This window comes from Rhineura floridana, chromosome 8, assembly GCF_030035675.1.
Source record: "Rhineura floridana isolate rRhiFlo1 chromosome 8, rRhiFlo1.hap2, whole genome shotgun sequence".
Classification (NCBI taxonomy): Eukaryota; Metazoa; Chordata; class Lepidosauria; order Squamata; family Rhineuridae; genus Rhineura; species Rhineura floridana.
Genome location: NC_084487.1, coordinates 132,121,496 through 132,143,705, shown reverse-complemented (window position 1 = coordinate 132,143,705; position 22,210 = coordinate 132,121,496). Strand labels below are relative to the sequence as shown.

The window sequence follows — 22,210 nt, the reverse complement described above, 5'->3', positions numbered from 1 at the left end:
GAAGACATGCTGGCTCTGCTTCAGTAAAGCTTGTTCTTCTATGTGCTTAGTTAATCTAGCTTTAATAATACTTTCCAGGGACAGAAGTTAAGCTAACTGGCCTGTAATTTCCGGGATCCCCTCTGGATCCCTTTTTGAAGATTGGCGTTACATTTGCCACTTTCCAGTCCTCAGGCACGGAGGAGGACCCGAGGAACAAGTTACATATTTTAGTTAGCAGATCAGCAATTTCACATTTGAGTTCATTTATTTATTTATTTATTTAATTAAGCTTATATACCGCCCGACTAGCAACAGCTCTCTGGGCGGTGAACATTAAAAATATAATAAAAATAACACAAAACTGTACACAAAACTGTACAGTCCAAAATCAAAATATAATAATTTAGAATTAACAGGAATTAAAATGCCTCAGAGAAGAGAAAGGTTTTAACCTGGCGCTGAAAAGATGATAGTGTCGGCGCCAGGCGCACCTCCTCGGGAAGACCATTCCATAGTTTGAGGGCCACCACTGAGAAGGCCCTAGATCTTGTCACCACTCTCCGGGCTTCCCTATGAGTCGGAACCCGGAGGAGGGCCTTCGTAGTAGACCGTAGTGTACGGGCCGGTTCATATCGGGAGAGGCGTTCCGACAGATATCGTGGTCCCGCGCCGTATAAGGCTTTATAGGTAAGTACCAACACTTTGAATCTGGCCCGGAAGCGTATTGGAAGCCAGTGCAAACGGGCTAGCACAGGTGTTATATGCTCAGACCGCTTAGTTCTTGTTAGCAGTCTGGCCGCCGCATTTTGCACTAGCTGTAGCTTCCGAATCGTCTTCAAAGGTAGCCCTACGTAAAGCGCATTGCAGTAGTCCAGACGTGAGGTTACCATAGCATGTACCATTGATGAGAGGTCCTCCTTACTCAGATAGGGACGTAGCTGGGCTACCAACCGAAGTTGGTAGAACGCATTCCGGGCCACCGAGGCTACATGAGCCTCAAGTGTGAGGGAAGAGTCTAAGATGACTCCCAGACTACGCACCTGTTCCTTTAGGGGGAGTGTAACCCCATCCAGGACAGGGTATATATCCACCATCCGATCAGAGAAACCATCCACCAACAGCATCTCAGTCTTGTCAGGATTGAGTCTCAGTTTGTTAGTTCTCATCCAGTCCATTGTCGCAGCCAGGCAACGGTTCAGCACGTCGACTGCCTCACCTGAAGAAGATGTAAAGAAGTAGAACTGCGTGTCATCAACATACTGATGACAACGCACTCCAAAACTTCTGATGACCGCCCCCAGCGGCTTCATATAAATGTTAAAAAGCATGGGAGACAGAACCGAACCCTGCGGGACCCCACATTGGAGAACCCACGGTGTCGAGCAATGTTCCCCAAGCACTATCTTCTGGAGATGACCCGCTAAGTAGGAGCGGAACCACTGCCAAGCAGTGCCTCCAACTCCCAATTCCGCAAGCCTTTCCAGAAGGATACCATGGTCGATGGTATCAAAAGCCGCTGAGAGGTCAAGGAGAATCAACAGAGTTACACTCCCTCTGTCTCTCTCCCGACATAGGTCATCAAACAGGGCGACCAAGGCAGTCTCAGTGCCAAAACCAGGCCTGAACCCCGGTCTGTCTACTGTCTACTGGTCTGTAGCTGCTGACATCCTCTGGGTCCAAGGAAGGTTTTTTCAGTAGTGGTCTCACTGCCGCCTCTTTCAGACAGCCAGGGACCACTCCCTCTCGTAAAGAGGCATTAATCACTTACTTGGCCCAGCCAACTGTTCCTTCCTTGCTAGTTTTAATTAGCCAAGAGGGGCAAGGATCCAGTACCGAAGTGGTTGCACGAACCTGTCCAAGCACCTTGTCCACGTCCTCGAACTGAACCAACTGAAACTCATCCAACAAAACATGACAAGACTGTGCTCCGGACACCTCAGTAGGATTAACTGCTATTAAATAGGAGTCTAAGTCCCGGCGAATGCATAAGATCTTATGCTGGAAGTGTTCAGCAAATTTATTACATCGAGCTACCGATGTATCTGCCGTATCTTGTAGGCCTGGATGAAGTAGGCCACGAACCACTTTAAAAAGCTCCCGTGGGCGTGAGAGAGATGACTGAATAGTGGCGGCGAAATGTTGTTTTTTTGCCGCCCTCACCGCTCCTACATGGAGCTTAGTAGAAGCACGAACCAGCTCATAATTGCATTCGTCGGGAGTTCGTCTCAATCTCCGCTCAAGCCGCCTCCTGTCTTGTTTCATCGCTCTCAGCTCCGGAGTATACCAAGGAGCTGTATGAGCTCTACATAGGAGAGGGCACGCAGGAGCGATCGTGTCAACAGCCTGGGTCATCTCTGTATTCCACAGATCGACCAGGGCTTCGACAGGAGCGCCAGTCTTATCAGCCGGAAAAACCCCCAGAGCCTTTTGAAAACCTTCAGAATTCATTAGGCTCCGGGGGCGGAACAATTTAATAGGTCCCCCACCCTTGCCGAGTGAAAAGGCTACTGAAAGTCTAAACTTCAGCAAGCAATGATCTGTCCATGACAACGGGAGAGATGTAAAACTCCCCACATCCAGATCACTATCCCCATGTCCAGTAGCAAAGACCAGGTCAAGAGTATGCCCCGATGTATGTGTTGGGCCACTAACATATTGAGACAGCCCCATGGTTGTCATGGCGGCCATGAAGTCCTGAGCTGCCCCAGACAAAGTAGCCTCAGCATGAATGTTGAGATCTCCCAGTACTAATAGTCTGGGGGATCTCAACAGTATCTCCGAGACCACTTCGGTCAGCTCAGTTAGGGAAGCCATTGGGCAGCAAGGTGGGCGGTACACCAAAAGGATTCCCAGTCTGTCCCTCTGGCCCAGCACAAGGTGCAAACACTCCAGACCAGTGATTGCATGGACATGGTGCTTGGTGAGTGAGATGGAACTCTTATAGACCACAGCAACCCCACCTCCCCAACCCTCAGATCTCCCATGATGCTGAACCAGATACCCCAGTGGGCAGAGCTGGGAGAGACTAACTTCTCCCTGTTCGCCCACCCAGGTCTCGGTTATACATGCCAGATCGGCCACCTCGTCCACAATCAAATCATGGACGAGGGAGGTTTTATTATGTACCAATCTGGCATTAAAAAGCAGCAACTGGAGATCTGAGAGTTGGCTGATAGGACAACCAACAACCCTGCGGGTATGAGAAGGACCAGAACGCGGCACAGCCACTACATGTCTGGGCCACGTTCTCCTTACCTGGCACGTCTTTGAGAACTCTTGGGTGGATGCCATCCGGGCCCGGTGATTTGTCAGTTTTTATATTGTCCATTAAGCCTAGAACTTCCTCTCTCGTTACCACTATTTGTCTCAGTTCCTCAGAATCCCTTCCTGCAAATGTTAGTTCAGGTTCAGGGATCTGCCCTATATCTTCCACTGTGAAGACAGATGCAAAGAATTCATTTAGCTTCTCTGCAATTTCTTTATCGTTCTTCAGTACACCTTTGACTCCCTTATCATCCAAGGGTCCAATCGCCTCCCTAGATGGTCTCCTGCTTTGAATGTATTTATAGAATTTTTTGTTGTTGGTTTTTATGTTCTTAGCAATGTGCTCCTCAAATTCTTTTTTAGCATCCCTTATTGTCTTCTTGCATTTCTTTTGCCAGAGTTTGTGTTCTTTTTTATTTTCTTCATTCGGACAAGACTTCCATTTTCTGAAGGAAGACTTTTTGCCTCTAAGAGCTGCCTTGACTTTGCTCGTTAGTCATGCTGACATCTTCTTGGCCCTGGCGGTACCTTTTCTGATCTGCGGTATGCACTCCAGTTGAGCTTCTAATATAGTGTTTTTAAACAACTTGCAAGCATTTTCGAGTGATGTGACCCTCTGGACTTTGTTTTTCAGCTTTCTTTTTACCAATCCCCTCATTTTTGTGAAGTTTCCTCTTTTGAAGTCAAATGTGACCGTGTTGGATTTTCTTGGCAATTGGCCATTTACATGTGTGTTTAATTTATAAAAAAAATAAAAAATAATAAAATTTTATTTTTGAGTTGCCTATCTGGCCGAGTTAACGGCCACTCTAGGCGACATACAATAACAAGATAAAATACAATATAAAACCATAACAACAATGTTCAATAATTAAGCTACCCCCACTTACATGTAATCAGTAGCAATAAAAACTAACCCACCCCAGAAAGCCCATAGGCCTGCCTGAAGAGCCAGGTCTTCAAGGATCGGCGGAAAGCCGTCAAGGAGGGGGCATGGAAGAGATCTAAAGGAAGGGAGTTCCACAGGGTGGGGGCCACAATCAAAAATGACCTCTCTCTGGTCTGCACCAGCCTAGCTGTTTTAACTGGTGGGACCGAGAGAAGGTCTTGTGTGGCTGATCTTGTTAGGCGGCATAATTGGTGATGCTGGAGGCACTCCTTCAGATAAACTGGGCCGAAATCGTATAGGGCTTTAAAGGTTAATACCAGCACTTTGAATTGGGCCCAGTAAACAACTGGTAACCAGTGAAGATCTATTAATACTGGAGTGATATGATCACGGCGACGGCTGTTCTTTATCAAACGTGCCACCGCATTCTGTACCAGCTGTAATTTCTGGACCGTTTTCAAGGGCAGCCCCACATAGAGCGCATTACAGTAGTCTAAGCGAGAGGAGACCAGGGCATGTATCACTCGTGGGATAAGATGGACAGGAAGGTAGGGTTGCAGCCTCCATATCAGATGGAGTTGATACCAAGCTGCCCGGCTCACTGCTGATACTTGAGCTTCCATAGACAGCTGTGAGTCAAGAATAACCCCGAGGCTGCGGACCTGGTCCTTCAGGGGCAATCTTACCCCATTAAACACCAGGTTTATATCTCCCAGCCTTCTCTTATCTCCCACGAGTAACACCTCGGTCTTATCAGGGTTCAGCTTCAGCCTATTCCGTCCCATCCATCCACTTACGGCCTCCAGGCACTTGGACACGGTATCTACAGCCAACTCTGGTGAAGATTTAAATGAGAGGTAGAGCTGAGTATCATCCGCGTATTAGTGACACTGCAGCCCAAACCTCCTGATGATAGCCCCCAGCAGCTTTACATAGATATTGAATAGCATAGGGGAGAGGATAGAACCCTGTGGTACTCCACAATTGAGAGGCCAAGGGTCTGAGACCTCATCCCCCAATACTACCCATTGGTGCCTGTCTGAGAGATAGGAACAGAGCCACCGTAAAACAGTGCCCCCTATTCCTAATCCCTCCAGGCGATCTAAAAGGATACCGTGGTCAACAGTATCAAAAGCTGCTGAGAGATCCAGGAGGACGAGGAAGGTATGTTCTCCCCTATCCAACGCCCTTCTCATATCATCCACCCGAGCGACCAAGGCTGTTTCAGTTCCATGTCCAGTCCTGAAGCCCAATTGGAATGGATCTAAATAATCTGCTTCATCCAAGTGTGTCTGTAACTGGCCACCACTCGCTCGATCACCTTGCCCAAGAATGGTAAATTGGAGACTGGACGAAAATTATTTAGTTCTTGTGGATCCAAGGAGGGCTTTTTCAGAATAGGCTTTATTACTGCCTCCTTGAGGGCTAATGGCAATGCACCCTCTTCCAAAGATGCACCCTCTTCCAAAGATGCCTTGATCCTTTCGTTCAGTCTCTCTTTACAGCTCATAATGAGCCATGATGGGCAAGGATCCAGTAGACAGGTGGTTGGCTTCACAGAAGAGAGCACCTTGTCCACTTCCTCAGAAGGAAGAGGCTGAAACCGATCCCATTGAACCAGAATGCAACTGGCCGACTTTGGCTCACTCCCTGTATCCACAGCGCATGGAATCGTGTTCTTCAGATGCTCGATTTTATCGGCAAAGTGTTTAGCAAATATGTCACAGGAGGCTTTAGAATGCTCCATGGGTTCCTGAGCAACTGGACCGACCAGGCTTCGGGCCACTTGGAACAACCTCCTGGGACAACACTCTGCAGACGCAATAGAGGCAGCAAAGAATTCCCTCTTTGTTGCCTTTGTTGCCACTTGGTAGGCAGCTATTGCTGCTCTAACCAGTGTCCGATCATCTTCGGAGCGAGATTTCCTCCACCGGCGCTCTAGTCGTCTCACCTCCTGTTTCAGACCTCGCAACCGTGGTGTATTTAGGGACCTATCTGAGTTCTATTCAGGGGGAGAGGACGTTTCGGAGCCACTCGGTCTACTGCCCTAGTGATCTCCCCATTCCACTCCGTCACCAGGGCTTCGACCGGGCGGCCGTCAGCAGGCTCGAAATCTCCCAGCGCATTCAGGAATCCTATAGGCTCCATCAGGCGTCTGGGGCAGACCATCCTAATAGGTCCATGTCCCCTGCGGAGGGTGTGTGGCATTGAGAGGTCCATATTCACCAGATAGTGATCTGACCATGACACGGGGTTAGAAAGAACAGCCCCCATTTTCAGCATACTTCCCTCCCCTCCCGAGACAAACACAAGGTCAAGAGCATGACCAGCTACATGGGTGGGCCCTACATTACTAAGGTGCAGTTCCCATGAAGTCATGGTTTCCATGAAATCCCGAGGGGCTCCAGTGAGGACGGTCTCGGCATGCACGTTGAAGTCCCCCAAAACCAATAGGGTGGGGGTGGGCACCCGTACAGCCGAGACCACCTCGAGCACCTCGGTCAGTGAGTCTGCTGTGCAGCGGGGTGGGCAGTACACAAGTAGAATCCCTAAACTGCCCTTTGGGCCCGACCTCCAGTACATGCAGTCAACAAACTTGGTCTTGTGGAGAGGGGGTCTGGCAAAAACCAGAGACCCTCGATAGATGACTGCCACTCCCCCTCCCCGCCTACCCACCCTCGGCTGCTGTGCGTATTGGAAACCGGCTGGACACATGGCCTCAAGTGTAGGCGCTGAGGCCTCATCCAGCCAGGTCTCCGTAATACATACCAGGTCTGCGCCCTCATCCAGGATCATATCATGGATGAGCGCTGTCTTATGGGCCACAGACCTGGCGTTACACAACAGCAGTCGAAGGTCAGATGGAGTCCTGCGTCCCCCAGTTATCTTCTGGTTCTGGACAGGCCCATAACAGGGGATGGATATTAAATATCTATCCCTTGTTCCCCTAAACTGGTATGGCCTGCCACCCGCACCTTTCCAGGATCTGCCGCCTAGCCTTTTAACATAATGGCTCCCCACGGTACCCCCCTCCGGTCTACACATGTCCCACTCCTTGTCCGCTAATCAGGCAGCCCCCCCACCCTTAAAACAACACCAAAATGCTCCCAAATCCAGCAGACAGTCCAAATCTCTGCTGCTGTTTTAAAGATATTAAAGTAGCCCGAACGCTGTCCCCATCCACAGCACAGGGTAAGCAAAGGTACAGACAGCAGACGACGGGGCGCTACAAGTCCAGCCGCAGCTTTTACTCACAGGTCCCAAACTGAACCTGAGCGGCGGATCCAGCAGCCCTCTCTTGCTCCGCAGATGGAGTTGCAGCTGGTGGGCCTCTCGTCTCCCGTCGCTCCCGGACCTCCACCACAGCTCTCTCCTTGCCCACACAGCAGTCCTGTCCCCACTCCTCGCTACCTTCCCGGTATGGCCAATGGCTCCTCTTCTTCATTGAGGCCGAAATATCTCGCTGCCTTCTCCCGCGTCCCGCTTCTCCTCCCGTGTCTTGTTCCTCCTCCGGAACAGCCGGCGGAGGGCGCATCACACCGCATCACGCCGCATTGATGATGCCGCGGCCTCTCCCCACTCTTCCGCCACGGACAAACCACTGGTCTAGGGAATAGTCATTTAGAATATCTAGAAACTTTGCTTCTTTGTCATGACTGGAACACGTATGCGGCCAGTCTATGTCCGGGTAGTTGAAGTCACCCATTACTACCACATTTCCTAGTTTGGATGCTTCCTCAATTTCATATCTCATCTCAAGGTCTCCCTGAGCATTTTGATCAGGGGGACGATAGATCGTTCCCAGTATTAAGTCCCTCCTGGGGCATGGTTTCACCACCCACAACGATTCTGTGGAGGAGTCTGCCTCTTTGGGGGTTTCAAGCTTGCTGGATTCAATGCCTTCTTTCATGTATAGAGCGACTCCGCCACCAATACGTCCTGCCCTGTCCTTCCGATATAGTTTATATCCAGGGATAACCGTATCCCACTGGTTTTCTCCATTCCACCAGATCTCCATTATGCTCACTATATCAATGCTCTTCTCTAAGACCAAGCACTCCAGTTCTCCCATCTTGGTTCGGAGGCTCCTAGCATTAGCGTACAGGCACTTGTAAGCAGTGTCTCTCTTCAAGTGTCTTTGGCACTTGTGGTTTGGCCTGTGGTAATTTTTCCCTTCTGAATTTATATCCTGTGCTCCTGCTCTCACAATGCCTACTTCTAGGCCCACCGCTTTTAAAATTTCATCATTTTTTTTGGTCTTTATCCCAGGGGGGAGGTTTATTCCGAACCGGACCTTCCTCAGCTCCTGTCGGGTTTCCCCCCTCAGTCAGTTTAAAAGCTGCTCTGCCACCTTTTTAATTTCAAGTGCCAGCAGTCTGGTTCCATTCTGTTTCAAGTGGAGCCCGTCCCTTTTGTACAGGCCCGGCTTGTCCCAAAATGTTCCCCAGTGCCAAACAAATCCAAACCCTTCCACACGACACCATCGTCTCATCCACGTGTTGAGATTGCAAAGCTGTGACTGTCTGGCTGGTCCTGCGCATGGAACCGGTAGCATTTCAGAGAAAGCCACCTTGGAGGTCCTGGCTTTCAGCATCCTACCTAGCAACCTAAATTTTGCTTCCAGGACCTCATGGCTGCATTTCCTCATGTCGTTGGTGCCAACGTGCACCACGACCACTGACTCCTCCCCAGCACTGTCTACCAAACTATCTAAACGACAGGCGATATCCGCAACCTTCGCAGCTGGCAGGCAAAACATCTTGTGGTCTGCACGCCCATCACACACCCCACTGTCTGTGTTCCTAATGATGGAATCACCCACTACAAGGATCCCTCCATCCCCTGAAGATATATCCTCGGCACGAGAGGATAGCTGCTCATCCCCCAAGGAATGGGTCCCTTCTAAGGGATCGTTTCCCTCTTCCTCGGCTGGATGCTCTCCTTCCCCGAGACCATCATTCTCAATGATAGCAGAAGAGCTATCATCCTTGGAGTGGGACACAGCTATAACGTCCCTGAAGGCCTCCTCCACACACCTCTCTGCCTCTCTCCGCTTTTCCAGGTCCACCACCTTGGCCTCAAGGAAATGAAGTCATTCCCGGAGAGCCAGGAACTCGCTCTGCTGCTTAACTCGCCTTGATGCTTTGTCAGCTGAGGCCTTGACGCTTTGTCAGCTGGGGCTCCCTCTAGCTAGGGTGCTCTGAATTTATATGTGTGGCTGGTCCCTCCCAGCTACTGCTGCCAGCCAGTGATGTGTTAATTGAGGCTGATGGCTCAACTATCAGATGGGGCTTAACTCTTTAGGATTATCTCAGGCTTCCTTCCTTTGAAGGCAGGAAGGCAGGCTTCCTTCCTGAACGAGGGGCGGGGCTGTTTAAGGACTTTTGTTTGTTTGTTGTTTTCCCACCTAGAACAGCCTGACCTTTCTTTAACCTAGGGAAACAGAGCTTGTGGTTGTGTTTAAGGAAGGCTAAAGCTGCCCTTTTTAGCAAAGACTGAGCTGACTCTCTCCCTGTATGTATTGGTGGAGTTTCCTTTTTACCCCTTCTCTCTGACTGGAATTTAGCCTTGTTTACAGTGTCCCCTGAAGCTTTCCTGCTAGGTGTTGAAAACTAGCTTTCTATAGGCTTCCTTCTCCTAGGATCTGTCTCCTAAGATATAGGTTCTTCAGGATTTGGCTCCTAGCTCAGGGTGACCTTAGGCTGCCCTTATTTTTTATTGCTCTGAGCTGTTTTAATTCAATTAAAGAATGAAATAAATGGGAACTACTTACCCGCTTTTCGCTCTGCTGCTTAACTTGCCTTGACGCTTCGTCAGCTGGGGCTCCCTCTAGCTCGTGGAGCAGGCTCCAGCTCCATTGACATTGACAGCTCTGTCCCTATAGCATCCGCATTGCCACCACCACACACTCCTCCTGAGAAGGACCTCGCAGACATGTCTCCATCACCCTCACCCCAGACATGAAGGCAACTGTGCTGGCAGGCTCAAAGTTTCCTCCAGTTCCTTTAAGGAGGAATGCTTGCGTACGCACATGCTCCCGTTCTGTGACACCTTCATGCAAGTAGATGAACCCGCATGCCCAATTTCTGCGACGTCTTAGAGCTGTGTAGCTGTGCTTAATTGTGCTGAGTAGAGTTGCAGCTTTCCATATAATCTGTAAGCTGATCTATGAAGCGGTCTGAACTGAACTTTCCTATTAAACCTATTAAAGTAAAAGCACTCCTTCGCATCCAAGTCTGGTTTCAGCAGCCTTGGGCAGGACAGATTGTATCTTGCTCAGTACTATGAGCGAGATGGAAGTGACTGGAGGGGCAGAGGACGATATCCAGCATGCCATGGATACTGTATTAGCTGAGCTCCAGGCTCTTTGGGCCGAGACCCAGACTGTTTGAGCTGAGACCCAAGCTCTTTTTTTTATTATTATTAATTTTTATTCAAATTTTCAAAGACAAAAAAAAACACAAAACAAAAATAATTAAAATTAAAATTAAAACAATAAAATAAAATGTTGACTTCCGATTTGTCGCAGATCAGTTATAAGTCTACAATATATAACAATCCTGTCTCCTAAATTATATTATAAAATCACTTTCCTCCAGTAGTTATCTTAATTAATCATCAAATCTCATAAACATTACTTTATTCTTCCCACAAAAAGTCAAAGAGAGGTTTCAGTTCCTTGAGAGATATATCTTTCAATTTTTCTCCAAATAAACATGTCGATTAATCCATCTCATTCAAATCTGTTAGGTCCAATAATTTCAATAGCCATTCTCATTATCAATGTTAATTCCATCTTCTATCTTCAATAATCATATTGTCCAATAATTTCAGTAGCCATTCTTCCATTATCAATAATCCTATTGAATCCAATAATTTCAGTAGCCATTCTTCCATTATCAGTATCCCATAATAATCTTGTTGTCATAGTCATAATCCAAATAAATATATAATTAATCCGTCTCGCCAAACCTGCTTGAGCCAATAATTTCAATAGCCATTCTTCCATTGTCAATATTAATTCCATCTTCCGTCTTCAATAGTCCTGTTCAGTCCAGTAATTTCAGTATCCATTCTTCCATTATCAGTATCCCATATTAATCTTGCTGTCATAGCCATAGTCATATAGTAAGAGTCTGATGGGAATTTCCTTTATCACAAATATTTTCTTGCCATCAATTCTGAATATGTTGCTAAAATATTGTTGTAAAGTCATATCTCTGTTCTTCTTTTTTACAAAATGCACTGGCTCATCTCAAGAATTTTTCCATTGTCACATATCTGTAGTCCATTCCATAGATTTTTTCTATGTCAAGCTCCATCACATCATTCCAGTCCAAAAAATTATCCAAGACATTAATAACTTTATCTCTATTATCTTCATTAATTTCTACAGAGACAACGTTGATTTCCAAACAGTAAACTTTATTTCTAGTATCCATAAACTCCAGATCTTTTTCCAATTTCACATTTGTTCCAATCTCCAGAGCTTGCATCTTCCCTTTAGTTTTTCTTTTTTCATCTCTAATCTCATCAACTATTTCTTTAAACTCCTGCGTCATTTTACTAAATTCATTTTTCATCTCCTGTCTACCCTGTCTCAGGGTTTGTTTCGTTATCTGAATCTCATCCATTATTTTCTGAAACATAATTTCTTCCATGGTCTCAGCCACTTTCCTGGTTGTCATTCTTAAAACCACAAAAACAAAAATTATTTCAGTCACAATTGGGTTAATATTCTAGGCTTGATGAGGTCACAGTGTAGACAGTACAGCCTGCCTTATCTCTTATATTCAGGAATACAAAACAAATTTAGTTCCCAGCTTCAAAAGAGTTAGTAGCGTCGTGAACAAGCAGATTCGTCAAAATGAAATAGACCAAAAAAAAAATAGTCCCAGATGTATAATGCTCCAAAGTTCATAAATCAAATTTATTTATTTCTTTTCCCTCCTTGAAATAGAAATCCCTCTTCCGTTTATATCTTTAGAATGCACTTCCCGGCCAGCTTTTTGCAATAAAAACTAAGATAGGCTTTTTCAGTTTCTTTCCTCTTTAGTTTCGTGAATAACAGAGAAAATTTTTAACTCACCCAGCAGTTCTTATATAGCCGATTCATTGACAAATCTCTTTTTTGCTGCAACGATTTAAACCAAATGAAAAAAAAAATATAGAAAGAAGGATGCTTGCTTGTTTAAGTTCGTTTTCTTTGAAGAAAAGATAAACATGTCACTTAGTCAGTTATAGCTTGATGGACGTCCTCCAGCATTGCTGGCTGAACCTTCTCTCATAAATTAATGAGATCCAGTCCTCCCAAACAAAAACAGGCTTTAATGGTTAATCTCTACGTTTTTCCCTGCCCGGGAAAAAATCATCACCAGTCAAAAAAGAACGTTCTGACTGATTTATACTGAAAAAGTTTCTTCTGAGACGAGAGCTCGTCTCAAAAAGCAGGCACAAGCGAAGTCATCCTTCCCGGAAGTCGAGACCCAAGCTCTTTACGTGGAGAATCAGAATCTGAGAGTCCAGATAGCCCAGCTTGCAACTAATGCAATGGCTGTTCCAGCCCCACCGGTGTCCACTCCACATATCAAGATGTGGGACTTTCTGTCAGATACAGTAGATTATCAAAGCAGTTTGCAATCTTCATTGCACAGTGCAAGTTGTACATCAGGTTGTGTCAAGCAGACTTCCCCAACAACATGCTAAAAGTGGCCTCTGTGATTAGTCTGCTGGATAGGGAGGCAGCTCGATGGTCTACCCCTCAGCTGTTGCACAATGATTCAGTGTTGGAACACTATACTAACTCCATTGCTGCCATGGCCGAGATCTTCCGTGATCCTCAGTGCAAGGTCACGATAGCCCATTAACTTGGGGCCCTGCACCAAGGCAAGGACTCAGTCTGGACTTATACTAACACTTTTTGGATCCTGGTGCAGGAAATGGACTGGAATGACTTGGCCCTGATGTAGCAGTACCAAAAGGGCCTTAGCAATGAGGTGCTGGACGAATTGGCCCAGTTTCCAGCTTCTAACTAACTCCTTATCAGAGCTCATCCCGCTGTGCCTGCAAATTGATAGCAGACTTGAAGGTCATCGGATGGAGAGAATGGCCTCCTAGTCTTGGGCATTACCTCCCATACCTCTCTCCCAGACACACTTCTCCACAAGCATGGAAACCACCACTCAGTCAGGGTTTAACCCATGCAGATGCCGGGGTGCAGCCATGCCTGATGGAGGAGTAGAACAAGAAACTCTGATGAGAGGGACTGTGCCTATACTGTGGAAAGGCAGGGCACCTTATGAGGTCCTGCCCAGCCAAGCCCAAGAAAGCTGCAGTGCAGGAAAACTCCAAATACCAGCTCTCGTCCATGAGCTGGGATTGACTGTGAGCAATGGACCAACATTCCAACCCTACCCAAGCCAGCCCTGCACTTCTCTGCCTGGGTTTGCCCTCAGGTTGGATCATCCAAGTACAAGCCATGATGAAGTCAGGAGCTTCCAGTAACTTTATGGACTTGGATTTTGCTAAGCAGCACAACATTCCCATAATTTCATTGGATATGCCATTGGCAGTGGAGACCTTTGATGGGTGGCCCCTGGCTTTGGGGGCAGTCACTCAGGCAACCGTAGTACTGACTGTGGAGTTACCTAAGCATCAAAAACAACTGCCTTTTTATTTAGCCACCTTGCCATGTTTTCCTATAGTTAACACAAGATGACCCTACAATTTCCTGGGGGGAATATGTCAGTGATGTTTCAGTTGGACTATTGCAGGCAGCACTGCCATCCCGTCGGAGCCACAGTCAGGGCGACAGTCATTATGGTGCCTCTTTCCAAAAAACCCTACATTGCCTGCCAAATAGCAGGTCTTTCGAGACATGCTTGACAAGAAAGAGGCGGACTAGTTAACCCCCCCTATCACTCTTATGATTGCGTTATTGACTTGATTTCCAATGACAGAATCCCCTCTATTCATTGTCTGAACCAGAGCTAGTCACTTTAAGGGAGTTCCTCAATGTCAAATTAAAATGGAGGTTTATTTATCTCACCACCACAGGGGCTCCTCTGCTCTTTGTCAGGAAAAAGTGTGGCAAACTTCATCCCTGTAATGACTGTCAAAAACTGAACAAGATTACCATCCCCAATATCTATTCACTCCCCCTCATGAACGAACTGTTGGAGCGATTGAGGATCACCAATATTTACACCAAACTGGACTTGAGAGGCATACAGTCTCATTCAGATTAGAGAGGGGGATAAATGGAAAACTGCTTTCAAGACCAGGTGTGGCCATTTTGAACGCCTGGTCATGCCATTTGGATTGACCAATGTTTCTGTAGTCTTCCAGAATTTCATGAATGACATCTTTTGGGACTATCCGGATCAATTTGTGATTGTTTACTTAGATGACATTTTTATTTACACTAACTGCCCTGAACAATATGATGCTCATGTGCAGGAAGTATTACAGAGACTGAGAGAGCATCGCTTGTATGTCAAGTTGGAGAAGTGTGGCTTTGCCTGAACCACCCTGGGCTTCCTAGGCGATCATGTCACTCCAGCAGGGGTGACCCAGGGACCCAGGAAAGGTGTGTTTCATACTCTCCTGGCACACTCCCAAACCCCAAAAAGGATTTGCCAAATGTTACAGGCATTGTATCACTGCCTTCTCTAAAATGACTGCTCCTTTAACAGATTGCCTCAAGGATTCTGGACTGTTGTCAATGGACTGAAGCAGCCCAGCAGGCATTTGACAACCTTAAAATGCTGTTTTCTTTGGAACCAATGTTAAAACATGCAGACCCTCACCAGCCCCTTGTGGTGGAAATGGATGCCTCAGATGTAGTCATTAGAGCAGTGTTACTACAGCCTTCCAAGAAAGAGGGGGATTTGCACCCTTGTGCATACTTTTCCTGGAAACTAAATGACTCTGAGCAAAATTATACAGTATGAGAGAAGGAACTCCTAGCCATCTGTGACACATTTGAGACGTGGCAATAGCATCTGGAAAGGCGCATCATGTGGAAGTTTACACAGATCACTGAAACCTCAAAAGCCTTCAGACAGCTCACAAACTGAATTGGCAGCAAGTATGCTGGTCCCATTTCTTTGCCCGATTTCACTTCCACATTACCTACATCCCTCACACCCAAAACCACAGGGCAGACGCACTCTCATGCAAGCCAGAGTGTACTGGACCTAAGGCAGAGCCGCCCCTTTGTAATAGCATACCTTTGGATAAGATTGTAGCAGCCACCTGTACAGATCCCTGGATCAAAGAACTGAGAGCCACCCAGGAACAAGACCCCTTCACTCAGGAATGGATATAGGAATTACAGGAGCCCCCTCAGGATAGGGACCCAGGTTTCACTAGGAGGGGAGAGCTGCTTTACCACTTTGAAGTCCTATACAAGCCCCCAAGGGAACTTCAGGCTAAGATCCTGTGACAGTGCCACGATACCCCCACTGTAGGCCACTTTGGCATATTCAAGACTTTGTAGGCAGTTACTCAAGAATTTTGGTGGCCCCAAACAAAACACAATGTGGAAAAACCTGTCCAGACTTGTCCTACCTGTGTGCGGGCAAAATATACCCCTGCATGACCTGCAGGCCTACTGGAACCCCTACCTACACCTGAAGGGCCATGGAGGGTGGTGACTGGAGTTTATCATGGATCTATCCTCCTCACAGGGAAACACTGCTATTCTAGTTGTGGTACATGCCTTCAGTAAGATGGCCCACATCATTTGCTGTTTCCAAAGAAACTGCTCATTTGTTCATTAAGAACATTTTCCAGTGGCACATGCTTCCAAACAGCTTGATCTCGGATTGGGACCCCCAGTTTACTGCTTGGTTTTGGCATGCCTTGTTGCAAATGCTGCAAATTGAATTTCATTTATCCTCCACACATAATCCTCAGACTGATGGGCAAATGGGGAAGATTAATGCCACCATAGAACAGTACCTCTGCTGTTATGTCAACTACCAACACAACAATTGGGTGGCCCTGCTACCTCTGAAAAAGTTTGTCTACAGCAACTCAGTGGATTCCTCCACCCAGCAGATGTCTTCATTTGCCAATTGTGGGTATCACTCATGCTCTTTCCAAAACCCCATCACAATGCTAACCATGCCTGCAGCTACCGAATAGGTTCAGGAGTTACAAGATATGCAACAGATGTTACAGGAACAGCTGGAGAAATTCAAAGCTGCCTACAAGTGGCCAGCTTGCCAACACCTGGCAACCAAGTCCAGAAATCTGGGTGAGAGATTGGATATGACTCTCCAACCTCTACCCTGTGCCACAAGTTAGAAGCCCGGTGGGTGGGGCCCTTTGAAGTGGAAGAACAGATTAATCCAGTGGCTGATCGACCTTCTACCCATCTCCATGAAGATACATCCAGTCTTCCACCATTCCCTACTGACTCCTGAGGAACCACCTCACCTGTATCAAGCCTGAACCCCCACCAGATCCCATCCTTGTTGACGGACAGGAGGAATACGAGGTGGAACGGATCCTTGATTCCCATCAGTGCCAAGGGAAGCTACAGTACCTGATCTACTGGAAAGTCTTCAGACTGGAGGAATGTTCCTGGAAAGCCACTGCTGACATCCACACACCAGATTTGGTGAAAATTTCCATCGACGCTATCCCAGTAAATTTCAGCCTCCGGAATGGGAGGAGGATCTGCATGGGAGGAGGGATTATGTCATGAGCCCTGTGGAGCAATGAAAAAGAGGAGACAGACTGGTAGTTGGGGGAGGTCCAAGGAGGAGTGTCAAGCAGTCAGAGAGTGTTAAAGCTAAAGGCTCCAACTCTGTTGACACTGACAGCTTCTCCCCGTGGCTCCAATTACAACTGATGAGACATTACCTGATCAAGAGACTGCTCTTTCACCTCCCATGGCCCCCTCTTCCCTGTCCATGCCGTCACTGCCACACACACCTCCTGCCAAGGAGGAGGACCTTGCAGACATGTCTCTGTTGCCCTCACCCCAGACATGGAGGCAACTGCATCAGCAGGCTCAAAGGCTTCCCCCAGTTCCTCTAAGGAGCTTGCATGCATGCGTGCTACCATTCAGTGACACCTTCATGCAAGTAGAAGAACCTGCTCACTCTTAAGGGTTGTTAGGGGGCGTGCCCAATTGCTGCGACAATGTCTTAGCACTGTGTAGCCATGCCTAGTTATGTTGAGTAGAGTTGCAGCCTTCTGTGTAACCTGAAAGCTGATTTATGAAGCATTCTGAACTGAAATTTCCTATTAAACCTATTAAAGAAAAGCACACCTTCGCATCTGAGCCTGTCTTCAGCAGCCTAAAGCACGACATTGGGTTTCTCAGTTTCACAATAAAACTCACAAGTGGGACCTGTAACAAAATGTTGCAGTGTGGAGTGCTCCTGTTCCAACAACTCAACTCCCCTTCCCCACTGCCAAGTTTACCATTTTCCCCCTCTAAGAGACAGTAGTATGTGTCCACTGACTATGCCCTGTTCTCATTGGGCTGTTCTGAGGTCCCTCCCCTAAGCTTTTTATTTATATCTTCCAACCTTGTGGTTCCCCTACCTTTCTCTTAACACCTTTTTCTTGTGCATGGATGATCATGCCATTTTGGCAATATAAGGGCAGGCAGAGAATTGAGTTCACTGTCAGTATATATGATTATTTTTAGTGGATATAATAATTTCTCCATTTTGATAACTGTTTATGAGTTTGTTTGTGAATTATACATATGTGTTGTCTTTATATTTTGTCAACATGTGTGTCTGTGTTTATATGATTACTTTTAAAAAGTATATACTACCTCTCCAGCACTGAATCTGATGGCTCAAGAATCCTTTGATTATTCAGGGGTACTTGGTTTTAAAGTATGAAGTTAAATAAGGGGTTATTTGCATCAGAATTAATTGGGCATTGAAGCTCTGTTCTTTGAATTGCAAAAGAATCCAAGCATAATCTTTTTCTACTTGGGTAATTTAGAAATAGGAGCTGTAACACAGTGTTGCAGTACATCCTCCCTTCCTCTTGCTCTGTTCTTATTCAGGGGTACAGACAGCCTTGAATTAGAAGACTTGCAGTGCTGTGGAGGCTTGGAGGAGAAGGCGTGGGGAGATAATGGTTTTTTTCTTCTCTTCCGCTTTTCCCCTCCCCCCCCCACCAGACCTTCCGTTGCTCTGCTATATGGCACTAGAGAGTTGCCAGATCCAAACTTGCGCATTTTATAACTATATGTTGAGAGGGCCCAAGGTTTTGTAGTGTGAGAAACCAAAGAAGTCTATTTTGTCCTTTCCTAAAAGAATTATACAGTAGATTGTGTGTGTGTAGTGTGCTTGTGCCTCTCTCAGCATGCATCTTCCTGCTCCTTGCAGGATACCTACTATAAGGAGCTTGAGCCGGTCCATTTCCTGACTCACCATTTTCCTTTTGAAGGGCTTGGTTTTTAATTGACAGCCTAAATTCTGTCTCAGCTGTTTTGAGACATAGACTCAATTGATAAATCCACATAATCTGCCTGGCATCTGGTTTCTTTGTGTCCCTTTTATTTCTATTTATAGGCTCATCTGCCATCAACTTTCTGTACCTCCTGGTCCTTGTCAGGCATTTGGGGTTTGTTTTTTGTTTGTTTTTTACAACTTTTCATTTACAAACTTCTGTGTATGTGGGGAGTTCTCCATGGTGTGTCAAAACAAGGTTCCTTCCTCCCCAGCTGGCTTCATTTAACCTGACTTCACTATTAGATGGAATGAAGTGGTGGTGTGTTTTGGAATGTTGGGGGACACTAGCCCAACACATTTGCTATCACAATCAGCCTGTTAATAAAAACCCCCACAGTAGATCAGGTTTGGTTTGATTTCCCATTCTGTCCAGGTGCTACAAAAAAGCTGTTGAGTGAACTGTATTTTCTTCCTTTACAGGTCATAAAGTATCCTCTTCATGCCATTATGGAAATCAAAGAGCACCTTATAGATATTGCATCTAAAGCAGGAATGCATTGGCTGTCCAGTATTATTCCAACACACCACATCAACGCACTCATATTCTTCTTCATCATCAGTAACCTGACTATTGACTTCTTTGCATTTTTTATCCCATTAGTTATCTTCTATCTCTCCTTCATTTCCATGGTGATTTGCACCCTGAAAGTATTCCAAGATAGTAAAGCTTGGGAAAACTTCCGCACCCTCACTGACTTGCTGCTTCGTTTTGAACCGAACCTAGATGTCGAGGAAGCAGAAGTGAACTTTGGCTGGAACCATTTAGAGCCATACCTTTACTTCCTTCTCTCGGTGTTCTTTGTCATTTTTTCCTTCCCTATAGCTAGTAAGGACTGGATACCACGCTCAGAGCTGGCTACAATCTCTGTTTTCTTCATGGTGACAAGTTACATTAGTTTGGGCACGAGTGCTGAACCCTACACGCGAAGAGCATTACTAACAGAGGTTGCTGCAGGCTGCCTCTCGTTATTGCAGGTTGTACCTCTACATTTGGGCCATTTGAAGCTATTGGGGAAAACCTTTTACAGTATTCCTGTTGGCCACTTCTTTGTCCTGAATGTGAGCATTCCTTGCCTTTTATTTTTGTATCTGTTTTACCTGTTCTTTAGAATGGCACAGATGCGGAATTTTAAAGGCACGTATTGCTACCTGGTTCCTTATTTAGTGTGTTTCATGTGGTGTGAACTCTCAGTGGTTGTTTTACAAGAATCATCTGGTATTGGGCTAATTCGTGCCTCAATTGGTTACTTCTTGTTCCTGTTTGCTCTTCCTATTCTAGCGGTAGGCATTGCACTAATGTGTCTTGTCCACTTCATCAAATGGTTCATAACATTAGAGCTAGTGAAAATTATGGTAACTCTTGTGTTATGTGCTATTCCGTTGCTTTTCCGGTGGTGGACAAGGGCCAGCATCTCTGTGATTGAAATTGTGAAATCCCTCACAAAGAGTTCAATAGTTAAACTTATTTTGGTGTGGCTTACTGCCATAGTGTTGTTCTGTTGGTGTTATGTGTACCGCTCAGAGGGCATGAAAGTGTACAACTCCACCTTGACATGGAATCAGTATGGGTTTTTGTGTGGGCCACGGGCTTGGAAGGAAACCAACATGGCACGCACCCAGATCTTATGCAGTCATTTAGAGGGCCATAGAGTGACTTGGACAGGACGCTTCAAATACGTGAGAGTTACCGAGATCGACAATAGTGCAGAATCAGCAATAAACATGCTTCCCCTTTTTATTGGTGGCTGGTTGAGATGCTTGTATGGTGAAACCTATCCAGCATGTGACCCCCAAAAGGTTACCCTGGAAGAGGAGGAACTCTGTCGTCTAAAGTTTCTAACAAAACATGACTGTCACATGAAAAGGTTTGATCGCTATAAATTTGAAATAACAGTTGGCATGCCTTTCAATAGTGTTAATGCAAGTAAGGTTATGGAGGAGGATGTAACCAAAGATATTGTGCTGAAGGCAAGCAATGAGTTTAAGAAAGTATTGCTGAACTTGAGACAAGGAAGCACAATTGAGTTCAGCACCATTCTGGAAGGCCGTCTTGGCAGCAAATGGCCTGTATTTGAGCTGAAAGCCATCTCATGCTTAAATTGCATGTCTAAACTTTCACCTGCAGGAAGGCATGTGAAAGTAGAGCATGACTGGAGAAGCACCGTTCAGAAAGCTCTCAGATTTGCCTTTGATTTTTTCTTTTCCCCATTTTTGTCAGTTGCATGATGAATTTTATTTATAATACCTGCACAACTAAAGAATTGGCAATGTTTAAATTTAATGCAAATAGTTTTGAATATGGTGCACGATGCCATCTTAGTAATTCCTGTGCTAGAGTTACCCTAACCCTAACCCTATATGTGAAAAACTCACTTTATCTGCATATTAAGAGCATGAACAATGTTTCCTACAAGAGTTGACGTTTAACATCAACTAGAGATATTGAAAACACTTTATTTTTCTGCTTTTGTACACTTCTATATATATACCTTAAAGCTGACCTCATGAGTGACCACAGTTTTGTGTCAGTTATGCTGTGATTCATAGAAAAATATTAACTGTGCTATGAGGTTGAATACATGATTTGCATAAGCTGTTTGGAGGTAAAGTGTAAGTTGTTCAAGAAGGACAGACTTTAACTCAGTCACCAGTTTTAAGTTTCATTGAAAGTATTATTCATTAAAAAAGGAATTTGGTTTTGTTAGAATACTTGAATGATTAGAATGGAAAGTCTGAACAGCTAATATATAGAAATTTGCCCTGGAGATGGAAATGAATATCTGGCTAATGGTCTGTATTTGTGAATTAGAAACATAAAATTAAACAAAGATTCAAAACCTGTAGTATAAAGCTTTGTAGTCTTATTTGAATACACTTTCCTCTCACACACCTACCATTCTAGACACTACATCAGTTTTGTTTAATGTGTTTAATATCAAGAGAATATTTTGTGGGGGAGGTGACATCACCCAACAAAGATGGCATCTTAGGTCTGCTGTCGCTACTCCCAGGACTAATTTTTAAGCTTTTAAACCACCCAAGCCTTCAACTGAATTTCACAAAGAGGTGTTTTGCCTTTCTGATGATTGAGAGCATACAGTGTGCTAAAAATTTGGAACCTCAAGCAAACCCTCACCAGGATCTAGCAGGAGGCCTGAAACACCGGAGAGAAGACGATATAAACGCTGCCATGTCTCCAAAGGCCCCTAGGAGCGGTAAGGTAGACGTTCTCATGTCTGATATTCTGGAAAAATTTAGAGAGGACATGTTTTCTGAATGGGAGAAAACTATATGTCCTCTACAGCAAGAAGTTAAAAAATTAGCAACTCAAGTAAAAGAAACCGCACAAGTAACAGCGGAGGTGCAGGAGCAGGGAATGAAGCACAAGGCGGCCATTAAAGCCCTGTCACTAGAGCACAATAATATAAAGAAGCTCTCGACACCAGAATCTGAGAGTGAGAGGGGCCATTGAACAAGCGGGAGAAACAAAGGAATCTTTACTAAAGGACTTGGTAATGTGGCTGAACGATTGATTTCCTGAGGTGAAACTGACAGAAGAAGATATTGAGAGAGCTCACAGAGC

General features: G+C 45.7%; 1 protein-coding gene across 10 annotated transcripts in view; it reads left to right on the top strand.

Moving 5' to 3' along the window:
* WFS1 (wolframin ER transmembrane glycoprotein) overlaps positions 1 to 21,463 on the top strand; it is a 75,300-nt gene extending 53,837 nt beyond the window's left edge. For all 10 annotated transcript variants that reach the window (XM_061582544.1, XM_061582541.1, XM_061582545.1 and 7 more), the window contains one exon: positions 19,048 to 21,463. In XM_061582544.1, the coding sequence (XP_061438528.1) occupies positions 19,048 to 20,853 (1,806 nt within the window). In that variant the 3' untranslated portion in view covers positions 20,854 to 21,463. The remainder of the gene's footprint in view (positions 1 to 19,047) is intronic.
* Positions 21,464 to 22,210: the final 747 nt, after the last annotated feature.